At 32.5% G+C, this 14,085-nt stretch overlaps 1 protein-coding gene across 14 annotated transcripts in view; it reads right to left on the reverse strand.

The window, feature by feature from the left end:
- Window positions 1-229: 229 nt before the first annotated feature.
- Window positions 230-14,085, reverse strand: part of LOC134533037 (piezo-type mechanosensitive ion channel component-like) — a 171,845-nt gene continuing 157,989 nt past the window's right edge. For all 14 annotated transcript variants that reach the window (XM_063370197.1, XM_063370196.1, XM_063370195.1 and 11 more), the window contains 2 exons: window positions 12,120-12,240; window positions 230-4,753 (listed from right to left, as the gene is read on the reverse strand). In XM_063370197.1, the coding sequence (XP_063226267.1) occupies window positions 4,592-4,753; window positions 12,120-12,240 (283 nt within the window). In that variant the 3' untranslated portion in view covers window positions 230-4,591. The remainder of the gene's footprint in view (window positions 4,754-12,119; window positions 12,241-14,085) is intronic.

Raw genomic sequence — 14,085 nt, forward strand, 5'->3', positions numbered from 1 at the left:
TTCTGTGTGTTTTTATTGTGCTGTTTACCCCATAAAGAATTTTTTATTAACTTATAATCAAAAAGTTTGGGGTTGCATTATATTCAGAGCCCCATTATTTTCGTGAATGTACAGTATTTACTGCAAGCTGTGATAAACTTTCAAAAATATCTAAGATGGAAGGTAAAATCCTTAAGATACCAGCTGTATAGATATTTTTACATACCTGTCAGATAACGAACAACTGAAATAATTTAACAGTAAAGTTTAATTAACACATTTAACAAGCATACAACATGGTACACGAGGTAGTACACGCAACATGTGAAACCTGCTTCATGTTATAGGCTACAGAAAGGCACATCAGTAAGAGAGCATTTTTGTACACAAAGGGAATAATAGATGTACTAGCACACGCGCGACAGCTTACATGGGAAAGCGAGATTATATTCTTGCAGGATGCAGCAAACAGCACGGATGCAGCAAACAGCACAGATGCAGACACTGAGCAACCTCTTCACATTACCTGTATTGAGTCTATCAAGTCATGGGTCATAACATTGTAAAACTTCAAAAACACATTGAATGTAAATATATTTCAGTATTTATAGTATTTACACACAAAAAATTTATTATAAAAGTTTTTTTTTTTTACAAATACCTATTACCAATAGTCATTCAATTAAAATAAATAGTCAAACTAAAAAAAATTACTTAAGCATATTATGAAATGAGAAAATGGTTTTAAAAAAAACAGCATATCAGCACTAAACACGACGAAAATGAACTAGACGAGAACAATTAAACTGAATAAAACTAATGTTCACAAGGTACAGCCTTGGATTGGAGTCAGTAATATTAAACAAAAAAACCAGTTCTCTTCTATTACAAAACATAAATGACTAGGTACCACAAAAATATAAAATACATACCAAATTATAAATATCAGTTGCACCAATACCAGTTTTCACAGAAAACAAATATAAAATAAACATGACGTAACCACTGTAACCTGTAACGTAATGTGGCATGTTAGGGTACCGAGAAGCCTCTGTAGTGTGCTGCAAGAGTTTTGGTATTTATTAAAAAGTTCATATAAAATTTAAAATAGTGTACATCATAAGTACTCCAATCAATTTGTTACATACCATTTTTTTAATATTACTACAGAATAATAGTATTTCATTTATTAAAAAGATTCTAAAAATAAATGCAGCAGAAAAATTTTAATATATAAATGTTTAAGAAATAAAAAAAAAGCATCAATGTAAGAGTAAAGTACCAAAGTTTGCAATTTTTTAACAATAATTGTAAACAAAAAATATTTAGTGAATTAATTTTTTTTTTCAGAATGAAAAATAATTAATTTATTACAAAATAAATAACTGTTACTGCTTTTACTATCATTATTTGCCTAGTGTACCTTAGCACATGTTTGATTTAAACATTATTCAATAATAACTATCAAAGATTTGGCTACAGTAAACTCGTAAAAAATATTTTAAAATAAGTAATTTATTAATTAGTTCGGCCACTACTGGTTAAAAGGAACACTTAAAATTCCAATACAACTTACAACAGCAAAATCTTACAATTAAAACTGTATTCACAAAACACTGATGGTGTGGAAACACTAAATTGGTCCGGTTAACTTTTTAGATGCTGGGGGGGAAAAAAAATCTTGTTTGTTTGAGGGGCAAGGGAAGGAGGGAGAGTGTGGATTATGATTATAAACATAAGAGAAAAAAATAATTTCCTTAAAAAACGATTTTAATCTTTTCTTAACATTGTCTAAAATTATGGTCTATATAAATTTTAGTTTTATTGAGAAACAATTATGCAACATAGTTACTTAGAATTTATTTATGTTCTTCTGTGGTATATTCGCACCTACATCTGTTTGGTCCGTCATAGCATTTGAATATTAGTTAAAATTAATAAAAAAAATGAAACAATACCTTAAATTTATGAACATAGCATACAATATTTAAAATTACATTGTAAAAAACATAAATGTTGGTTACCAATTTTTAACAAAATTATTGGTGCAACTGTTATACATACTAAATTAAAGGCAAAAATAAAGACCAGTAGCAAAATATTATTGTGTAAAAGACTGTACTATTTACTAAAATTTATTCTAATTAAAATTTTTATTCACTGTTGGCTAGCAAACAGTGCTACCAGTTTACAAATACAGCTTGCATTATGCATTGCATACAGCAAATGGGCTAATGGATTCATAAAGAAGTGGGAAGACAGGACTCACGAGTTAAAAAAAAAAATACATATTCCGGCACAAAAATAGTTAAGATACACTCAATGCAACTCTCATTCAAGTATAAACAAAACAAATTCTTACAGTTCAGAATTTTTGAAGTTGGCACCCAATGAAAGTATACGTAATCCCAATACTATCACACTATTTCAAGTAGCTTAAAACATAGCTACTGTATTTCCAACAAACAAAATTGTTTCACACAATGCAACTCAGCAATTAGAAATTGCTTGCTGTTTTCATGTGGTTACAAAAAAAACGAACTAAAAAACCTTTTTCTCCTGTTGTTAGGTAGCTAATAGGCCCTAGAATACAGAAAATGGTCCAGCAAATCCAGTAAGGCACACTGTTTTACAATACACAAGACTAAACTTTAAAAAATATAATATGTGCAAAAAAAGTTTAAAAAATCTGCATTCATAATCACACAAACTATTCAAGTGCTTCATACCAGCAAAAAAAAAACTTAAAACAGTGCCTAAAATGTAAACAAAAATATCATGAATTACGAATGTTCCTTACAAGCAAGTACATGCGGAATGACACCGTGACGCGATTGCTGCCAAACGCTGGTATCAATGTGATCAGAAGCACTCCTTAGTGTACTGTTTACCAGTCAGTCACTGTGTTGTATCCCCGCAAATAGCAAAGCAAAGCTGTTTAAAGTTTGTGAAAGATATTCACAGTGTACTGACTACACTATAAAAAATATCACTGCAATTCAGGCTCAATGAGGAAACAGCACACGTCTTCCACGAAGTAAACAGACCTACAGGCACTAATGTGATGTTGATAACAATCTGGCATCACTGTTACCACAGAAGATGACTGGAAACATTAGTTGTTTGTAACATGACAGACACTACATTCTACATGAGGTACACTGCATGTGCTAAGCGATGAAATAACTATAAAACAAGTGTTTGTAACTGCTTCTGCAAGCTATACACCGTAGGAATATGTACCGTATTTTATCGCACATGTCGCTCTCACTAAATGGTTGCACCATTATTTTCGAATGCCAAAAAAGGTATAAATAAATAATCTCATTAACGTCACACAGTGTTCATGCTCCCTGAAAATCACTGTACATTTACAAAGTCTGTTGTAAGCACTGAGAAGTTTCATATGTTTCTGGAACAGGCAACACAAAACGTTCGTTTACTCAGTTTGCACTGTTGCCACAACCTTTAATTCATGTGATATGAAAGCAATGTTGATTTTGATAACAAATTTTTTTTTTACTGAACAGCATGGCAACTGGGCAGCGGGCAGTATGTTTGCGGTAAATAAAAAAATCAGTGTGAGACTGGCATAAGTGAAAATGTGAGCAAAGGAATATCAATGAATAAAAACTTTTTGTAGCCCTAAACACAGATAAATTTCAGATACTGATGTCAACGTGCTTAAATTTTTTTACTAGAGCTACTGACTAAAGGAATCACACAGATGAAAGATTGTGAAATTGCAATAGAAAAATAAAGATACCAATTAGTGGCCAAAGCAGTTTCTCTTCCAGCTCGGAAAAAAGTGAAACATGAAACATGTTTGGGTGTATGCTAATTTATTTTAAGCTATGTTGTTAGAATCAGATTTATAATATTTTTACTGTCATATTAATGTTTATTTGCTAAAAAGTTGCAACCTTACTTTTCAAACCAAATTTTAGTGTAAAATGTGCAACGCTCATGTGATAAAACACGGTATTTTACAAGGTCTGGTCATTACTACATTTGTAGTAGAGCAGCAGCTTCAAATAGAAACAACACTACTACAAGATATCTGAATTACAGATGCCAACTACAATTTACTTCAAGCAGAACACTGCCAACTGTTTCCACTGACAATAACACATACCGTAGACACCAACACTAATAAATATACTTTACATCAACATTTCATACAAAATATCAATGGTAATAAAAAACAATTCACAAAATATAATAATCATTGTATTAAAGTACGTAAACAGGTGTGTACCAATTCGAATGTGCAATATTTTGAGTAGGCTAATAATACGACTATCTGCAAAATACGTCAACCAAAATCAATGGTGTCCCATTAAATGTTCGTAATAAAATCATGTAACACAAATAACCATTTTAGCTTTCGTTCCATGCTAGTAATGGTACAGTAAGGGTGCCATTTTTTTTTCCGAACAATGATCTCATTTTTAAATTCTTGGTGCTCCGATTTCACAAAACATTTTTTTTCAGGTACTCCATCTTTTTACTTAGTTATTGGGTACACGGTGTAGGGTGATGAACACAGCGATCGGCACACCCCTAGCGAACGAGCAGTACCGAAGGAGTGGCGGAGGGCAGGGGGCGGGCGTTACTGCAAGGCCTCCTCCTCGTCTGCGGACACCTCCTCCGGCGGGCGGGTCCACTTGATGAGCGTCTCCGGGGAGCGGTACAGGAACACCAGCTTGGCGAACAGGTCCTCCTCCAGGGCAAACTCCCCAGCCTCCCGCACCAGGTAGATGTCCAGGCACAGCTGCACAGCACAGCACAGCACGTGAGCACTCTCCCCCCCCATGCCCCTGCACTGCTTTACTTCTACAGCCAGCAGCTCACGGTTTCATCTTTTCATCAATTTACTTTCATAAATTTAAAGCATCTTATTTTTACTGATACAAATTAAACAACTATATCATAATTGCGGTAAGAAAAATAATGCTTTGTTTTAATTTTTTTTAGAACATACACAGAACTTTTAATTTTTTTTTTTTTACTATTTTTAGTTCCATTATTATTATTAGAAAATAAGATACACTCTTTTAAAAAATCAATAAACAATGCATGTTTAAAGGCAACTGTTTTCATAATTATTTTACACACTTCCACAATGTTATTTACTTAATCTTTTTCTTTCTTTCCATGAGCATTATAAAAAATAATGAGCCTATAAATACACTAATCTTACTAAATTTATCAAGAAAAAGCTAACATACCTAATTATATGTTTTTAGTCATAAAACTAATTTTGATGTTCTACTGTGTTCTGTGTTATTTCATTATTTCAGTCATATCACTACATATTTATAAAATAATTTTGCCAAAATTTACCACACATGAAGGTAAACACATCATCCATTACAATGTCACAATAGCTACAAATACTACCATGACAGAAACTACAAACAACAAATATCTACAAGAACATAATAGAACTAAAACAGCCAACAACCTACCATACGACTATAATAAATCACATCAGCCATCTATGAATTCTACAGTGTTGGGGCAATCATACAGACTCCAGTCACACTCTCAAAAACGTTTCCTTCCAACTCCTTGCAACAAAGTTGAAGGGTTACAATGAAACCAAAAAATTCACTAACTTCCCCATGTATATTAGAAAAGTTGAATGGCTTTAATACCCATAAAGCTTCAAATAAAATTTAAAAAAATTATTAAATAAGAAGCACAAGTACACTTATGCATGCGTGTTAGAAGTTATACTTTTTTTTGCATGCTGTGCATGGATTGTAAAAACTCATTCTCACCATTTTTTTTCATAACACTTCTAAAAAAGTATAACCTAACCTCACTTGAAAAAGTTTGTAAACACAATTTCTATACTAATATTCACAATAAATAAATTATTTTAATGATATGGACCAGTATTCATTTCACTCATTAAAGGATATGATTTTAAGCACATATGTAACTTTTTTTTGTATGTAGCCTTTTTTTTTATCCTGTTAATTTTTTTTTGCATGTTGCGGGCACATTGTAAAAACTCATTCTCTTAATTTTTTCATAATAAGCCTAAAAAAATATAACTTTAAAAAAACCCACTTTTATTTCTACATATCATAATAATAGCATAGAACACAACGGTACATAAAAGAGGTAATGAATTGGTTACGAACATAAAATATGGTTGCTTGAAGGTAGTTTGTAAAAAAATTTGCTTTTTTCCAGCACTGTTAAGACTAGAGCCACTTCATTTCATCATGAAATAGATATTCATGTTATTTAAAGTTACTTTTGCTTGAAACATTAAAAATGCATCAAAATAACAACATGCTACAATAATCTTCCTTGCTCTGTGATGCCTCATAATTTTAAAATAAATATATGAACTATTAAGTAAAATAACAAAATTTTGTATTGTGTCAGGTTATCAAACGTATCTTAAGATATTTGTCTCAACTTGATGAAAGAATATTAAAGCTCTATTTCGACAATCATTCATTACTTATAAAATTTCATTATCAAACATATTGGAGACGAACAGTTGATAGGTAGCCTAAGGTTTTGTGGCTCGATTACACCATTGAAAACTGAACACTCACAAAACTACACAAATATACATACAAAAAAAAAAAAACCTATATACTAAGTCAGATAAAAAAAGGAGAAAATAAATTCTAATGAATAAATTCATTATAAATATTACTATGTAAAACTACCATGACGTATATATTTTGTAGGTATGTAAATGATTACTTCTATCCATAATGAGTGACACAATCTTAACGATCTAAAAAGTGCATAATACCATCTAGTAAAGAAGTCACATGCAGATAATTTTTTTTTAGATTCTTTCTTATAAATCATAGTTGGCTCCATTTGCATTTAGGCATTAACACTTTGTTAAGAAGCGCGGCCTTGAGTATGTTTTTCCTTAGTATTTGGAGTGTGGTAGGCTAATTAGTTATTATTACTAATACTTAAAAATGCTGCTATTTTTGTGTATCTGAAAGAAGTATGACATATTTTGGAATAAATCGGACAATTTAATTATTTACGATACTAAAAAGAGCAGTTCTTTCTTGAATTGGTTGGTATGAAAATAATACACACACATTACATAATGTGTTAATGAACTAGCTGGAAGTTCCAAAAGCTTGTCGTTTCCACTTCTTCAAATCCATTCGAGACATATAAAAAATTAAAACATTATTCTTAAAATCAATTCTATTTATCTCACGTACAATTTCCCAAGTTAATTTTTGATCACATTGTACAAAGTTGCATTGCAACATGTTTTGGCAATAAACTTGAATATAAACTTTATTAACAACAATTTTAGAATACTGGACAATTTATTTCATCATCATTGTCACGAATTGTGAATTGTTTTACAGAAATGTTGCAGTTTGTCTTTAAAGCACTTTGAAGTTGAAAAATTGTTGGCTTGGTTAAGTAATTTTGGGCATTGAGTATTTCCATCTGTGATTTTAAATTTACATTTGTTTATATAGCTTCATGAGTCAACTGGTAAAGAGTTCAAACACTGACAAGAGCAAAATTGATATTTCCTGCTTATGGTTTTTTTCCCCTATGTCTCCTTGAAAAACATTATAACAGGGTTCTAATGTATTAGGTAATATTTTTGATAAAACATGAATATTTGTAAAAATATTTAATTGTTGAACTTAAGCAAACGACTCACACACACAGAGGTTTACAAATCACTGACTTGTCAAAAAACATTTGTTTCAGCATTTGAGAAATATGTAAAAAAAAGTCACATAAAGACGCAGAAGAATAATCGATCGCTAAAATTCAGGATTAGATTATGATTATATTACCAGAAACATTAAACTTCATTTTTTTTAATTAGATATGTAGTAATATTGAAGAATAACTTAATAGCAATGATTGTCATGATAAAGGTAATATTAAATGCATTTTAAACCATTTTATTTACATTTTATAAAACCAATTTAATAGTGAGATTGTGTGGACTAACTTTTTCCACAACATTTTTTTAAATATTTTTGTATAAGAATAAGTTAGAAATTTTTTTTCCCTTACAGATCCACTTACAAAAGTAGGCTCTCTCATAGGCGTGCCTTGGTACCACCATTAGGGTTAACGTTATTTTGTTTTTTACAAGCAGAAATAATACATACTTACAAAAATCCATATTATTTCCCAAAAAAAAAATATATATATATGTTTTCCAATCGTGTCGAGTGTGCTCATAACACTATCAGTATATCAATTATCAATCGAACCAACTATACACACGGAAACAATCCAGGTGCAATTACTTGTGTTGTACACGCGGGCCGCGGCTACGAAACTTCTGAAATGTAAATACTTCTCCTAGTTCTCCTCGAATTACATAGAATGCGCGCTCGGTGTCCACTGTTCACTCCACTCGGCAGGCGCACGGAATAATAGCCGCCGTCCGCCAGGGTTTATTTAAAAAGAGAGAGAGTTTAGTTAGTTAAAAGGATAGGCTTACTCAATGACTTATATGCAGTCGCCGACAAAACATTTTTGTTGTATTCCAAAAGTTAAAACTTTTGCCCACTCTTATTTGTGTATTTTTATTATTTTAATATTTTACATATTTAAGGTATGTTGCAAAAACATTTGAGAATGTATTTTCTAGCATTTATTTGGCGTCTTCAGAAAACATGTAAGTACGGTTTTTCAAAGCCACCAGCATGAATTCCGTGCAAACAATTTGTGCAATTTACTTTATGGCTCAACAAAGCTTAAAACTGTAAATAGTGTAGTTTTCCTGGTGATTATAACGTTCAAAGCCATAATTTGTCATAAAAAATGTTAAAATTTTTACATCTGTGTATTTAATGTTTTTGTTCGGAAACACCTTAAATAGCACCATTTTGCGCTTTCAAATCCAAATTTATCCGGGGGAGGACCCCCGGACCCCCCGCTTTAGGCTCGGGGTCCGTGAATGACAGGGCTGTTGTGTAATCTGGCACCACCAATACTGAAGTCCTGCGCACGCCTATGGGCTCTCTGTTTGGTAAATAAACGTACCCTCATAAGTTGAATTTTTTGATAGCAAACATTCAGACATTGACAGCTGAATATTGTAAATTAATAAGTAGGTATATTGAGCCATCAAAATGTTTGTTGAAACACTTGAAATACACCTTGTGTGAGATAAACAAAGTGGAAAAAAGTCAAGGAAAATTTGGCTTTTATTAGATTTAACATGGAAAATTAATTAGAGCTTACACACTTAAAGTGGTTTGGTTTTTACTTGTTTTTAGTCAAAATAAAGAAATAATAACTATGTTATCACTGAAATCAAATCAAATTATTTTATAAGCATTGAAGTATTTTTTTTAAAATATAGTTTAGGACTTGCATCACATACTTGGGTCCATTTTTTTATATGGCGTCTAACAAAAACTAATGCGAAACTTACAGATCTTATATTTCACTGAAAAACAAAACATCATGTGCCTCCTGAACTGTTTCTCTCATTCGAAGAACCTTTGTACGCACATTTCTAACTCTTTAGAATGTTTGACATTGTAAAATCATCAATGAATATGAAACAGAGATTGAATATTTAAAATTTAAATATTCAACCCATATTCTTAACCGAAAACTAACTTTAGGACTGATGTAAAGTATTTATGAGCTAACTATGACATAATCAAGTACAAAATCCCTCCATTCAATGATCCCTGTGGCTGGCTTCTAAAGAGGTACCATATTCTTGGGAGCTTCATCGTCCTCAAGGCAGTGATACGAAAAGCTACAATTTGTCACCTAACAGTACAGTTAAGTGCTGCTGGGATATTTGAACCAGCGGATGGTGGGAGGAGAGAAGGGTGGTGGCCCTACTGGACTGGTTAACCTAGTACGGCCAAAGATAGCTAGGGGCGTACACTGTCGATACCCAGAGATTGAAGCCATCGCTGTGAAGGAGCTTCCTACTACAACAATTCTTCAACTAAACCGGCCAGAAAATTTAAACTGGGCTCGCGACTTCTGTACGTCACATACATTCAGGTGAAGTGACTTGGGACTTTGAAGATCACAGTAAACAGGGCAACCAAAGTAAACCTGGCCCCAGAGCCTCCCTAAATAAGCACGGTGCCTCAGCGACCACAGCCACAGACACACTCCAACATCACAACCAAGGAGCATCTCACACACTCAAGTTGAATTATGGTAGGCCTACACGCCACACTGAGGACATGTGGCTTCCATTACACACAAACTACTAACAATTTGTGCGATTACCAATCTGTGAAGACTTGTTTAAACAGCTGTGCTCAATATTAATCTTATGAAAAAAAAAAAAAAAAAATGGAAGCCTGTGAAAACTGTGTCTCTAGCTTTTACGGTTGAGAAAGAAGTCATCTCGATCTCCAATGTATTGGGGTAGTCATAGAGATGACATTTGTTACAACAGTTTATCTGCTATCTGCATTAAATTTAACATTTTATGTACTATCACATTTAAGGTACATGTGTATTTTGCATGACTTTTCAATAATTTTATATACATTTTTACAGATATTAAATTTAAGTATCACACATAAAAAGTATTCACTCTAAATAAGCCACAATTTGAAAGAAAGAAGCTAAGTATTTGTAAACAAGACAAATTAACACTAAGTAAAAAAAAATTACATTGGCTAATATATGTACGAAATCTAAATAAATATTTGAATGATAACTTAAAATTAAGGATGCAATGAACTAAATCAACTATACACCTTAGTCAGTAAGATTACCTTGAGAAGTCAGAATACCAAAATTAAACATACTACACAAACACACATGAAATGCAAAACTCTGCAGTAATAAAATAAACACCACTGCTGTAAAATAAGGAACACCATAACAGCAATGTACACCACAACAATTTGTAAAAAAAAATCTAATTTGTTCTAGAAATATTTACACCATGATTTACTTGAGTATGAAGAAATTAAATAGATATTTACTATTTACAAAAATGTTCAAATATAATTGTGGTACCTTTGTACAACGGTGCAGCATTACAGAGGCAGTTTCGTCCAATTGGTACAAAGCTTTGACAAGGAAAGAGCAAAATAAAAATAATGTAGCACTGAAGATTAACGTTCTTAAGAGAAATTAAACAGCTGGATCTTAAATGGTATTGGACACAACTAGAGACATGTGAGCAGAACCAATGTTTTGCACACACCGAACGCTGTGAGCAAGAGCTGGAAAAACTATAATCAATGCCTAAACATGCATCACAAATGGCGAATACGGTTAACTCTAAAGTGATAACCTTTTTAGTTAGAAATAATAATTTATGGCTAATACATGTCACTATTTACGCACTTCCAATTTTAACAAAAGCTGCAATATGCTCAAAATATGTAATTTTCTGTGTATTTATTCAATGTCGTCACATTCACCTATAATATTTGTGCGCCTTGTTACATTTCCATTACGTCTCAACAAAAGACTCCTTTTAGCTACTTGAAAAATGTGTCACAAACCCCTTCACCAACAAATCCTCCACCCAACAACAATTCTTTTACAAGTACTACCGCTCATAAACAGCTTGCCCTCAGCCTGTTCTATCTTGCAGTTATTGTAGTCCTCTATAGCTAACTACATGATACTGACAGTTTGGTTCCATGATTATAAAATAAAACTGCAAAAAACATTAATTAAACGTAACAAATAGAAATTACATATAAAAAAACTTCTTCAAACTACAGATTTTCAAAATTTTTTGCAGAATCTGCCGAAAACTTCCATGTTCTAATACTAAATTAATAAACTACTTTTCAGCAAATATAAGTAGGGAGTTCTTTCATTTACAGTTCTAATGTAAAAACCGTTTAAAGCAAATCAATGTTCAGGTTGGGTGTACACGAACCATGCTACACTGAGACGAATTTGCTCTCTAATTAGGATGCAAGCCAGGCCTGCATCACACATCTCCAGTCGTGACCACAAGCTGTGGGGTGAGTACCTGCAGAATACGGTCCACGTTCGGCAAGTCGTCAAACATGATGGTGTAGCACATTTTAGTGGAGAATCCGCGTATGAAATTACTTGCGATAAAAACCATTGTGGTGTACAGGCCGATGATTCTGATGACCAATCAGACAAGAGAACTGCATGAGACACACTGCATTTACCTGAAGGATGCGGTCCACATTGGGCAAATCTTCAAACATTATCTTAAATGAGGAGCCGGAAACTATGTCTCGTAGCACTTTGAATGCCACAATCACAAACGTAGAGTACAAAGCTATAATGCTGGGATGGAAACACAAGTATTAAAAAAAAACTCTTAACAACACACAAATAAATGCACAAAGAAACCCTCTCAGACATCTAACAAATGCATTTGGTTAAAAATTCATTAAAAGAATAAAAGATTGCAGATGTTTCAGAAAAACAATTAAGTACAAAAATTATATTTGTGACTAGTAACAAAAGTTCAGACATTAAAAGAGACAGAATAAAAAAAATCACTTCAAAATTTGGCCCATTTGGTGTTGCTTTCAAATGTGTCACCTTAGCAATATTAATGCCATTTTACACAGATACACAAGTTTGTAAATAATTTCTGACGATGTACCTAAAACTAGGCTATCAAATTTGTATGTAAACATAAAGAAATAAGTTTTCCCCTTTATGTTTACAGTAAAAAGCACTGGAGTTCACGAAAATTAAAATCAATGGAATTTCTTAATACTTAAAATTGAAATATTTTTTGATGTGTCTAAAAGTCAGAGGAAGCAGTATTTTCAGTTTAATTTTGCTGTCGCAATAATAAATTCAAGAAATATTTGGTGATTTCCCTGATTTTTCCCGGTATTCCCTGATCATTTTAATTCCGCGGTTTTATCTGGTTCTTATACATGTAGCAACCCTGATTACTGATGTGAATATAATACATATTGACAAGGGAAAGAAACAATGATGTTTATAAAGTATGAACATTTCTCAGCAGACAATTAAAAAAAAATTGAAGTATTAAAACTATAGTAATAGTTCAACCTGTGCCCAATAAATTAATAATAAAAAAAAAACATAAAAGTGAAAAGTAAACTATAATTGACAGATCAAGGTAGCAAAGCATGGTGGTTAAACATTGGACTGTCATTCAGTAATACCTGGGTTCAAATTCCAGCTAAGCTATTGTACGTACTTTTGTATTTTCATGGTCTCCCAAAATCACTCCAAGGAAATGGTGGGATGATTCCGCACCTTAGGCCATGGCTGAATCCTTACTGAATTTACATGCACTTAAGTTCATGAATAACAATAAAACTACATTTCACTTCTCTAATTGTAAAATAAAGTTCCTAATTGAGTACTTTTAAAATATGTATGTCATTTCAAATTATGTTTTTTGTATTTTGCATCCCCCACCTTCCTATTCCTACAAAATAATCATATGTTAAGGATTTTGCAATTGCCAGGTCAATAAGTAGGTTATACAATTATTAAGGATGTAAATTGTTTTAAAGATGGCACTTTTTAAATCAATGTACAGGACAAGTCATTTGGAAGTGGGCTGTTAATATTTATTAAGGTCTTGGTAGGTAGGAAGGTAAATATTTTTTTGCGAATTCAGTTTTTAATTTTTTTATTTTAGTTTTAGCTCTATATTAGAAATCAAATTATTATGTGCTTTTTAAAACAGCATTACCAAGAATAACGGTGCATCTTAAATTGGTAATATTTAAATGGGTTCCTTCATAAAATTTTCATGACAATGTTATACAGTGAACTCTCGATATCTCGGACTAAAAGGGGTAAGAGGTGGTCCGAGTTACCATTTGTCCAAGATACCGAAGGGAAATAAAGGGAGAGAAGACAGCCATATATTTTAACTAACGGGACAGACTGTACTGTTAGTACACATGGCATGCGGGAAGTGGCAACACAGCAAGTTATATCAGGGCTATGGTTGGCTGTGGTATTACATTGCGCATCTTAAATACAAAAAATGTAAGGGACATGGTGATAAGATAAGCCTGTGCTATATGCTGAATAATGAATCCATTGTTTGCCTGCTGCGGAGACTCGTGTTGTTTACGAAATGGTCTAGGGGAGGAGATGAAAGAGAGAGACGGAGGGAGGCGAGGTCAG

Source organism: Bacillus rossius, chromosome 6 (genome assembly GCF_032445375.1).
Source record: "Bacillus rossius redtenbacheri isolate Brsri chromosome 6, Brsri_v3, whole genome shotgun sequence".
In the NCBI taxonomy this organism is placed as follows: domain Eukaryota; kingdom Metazoa; phylum Arthropoda; class Insecta; order Phasmatodea; family Bacillidae; genus Bacillus; species Bacillus rossius.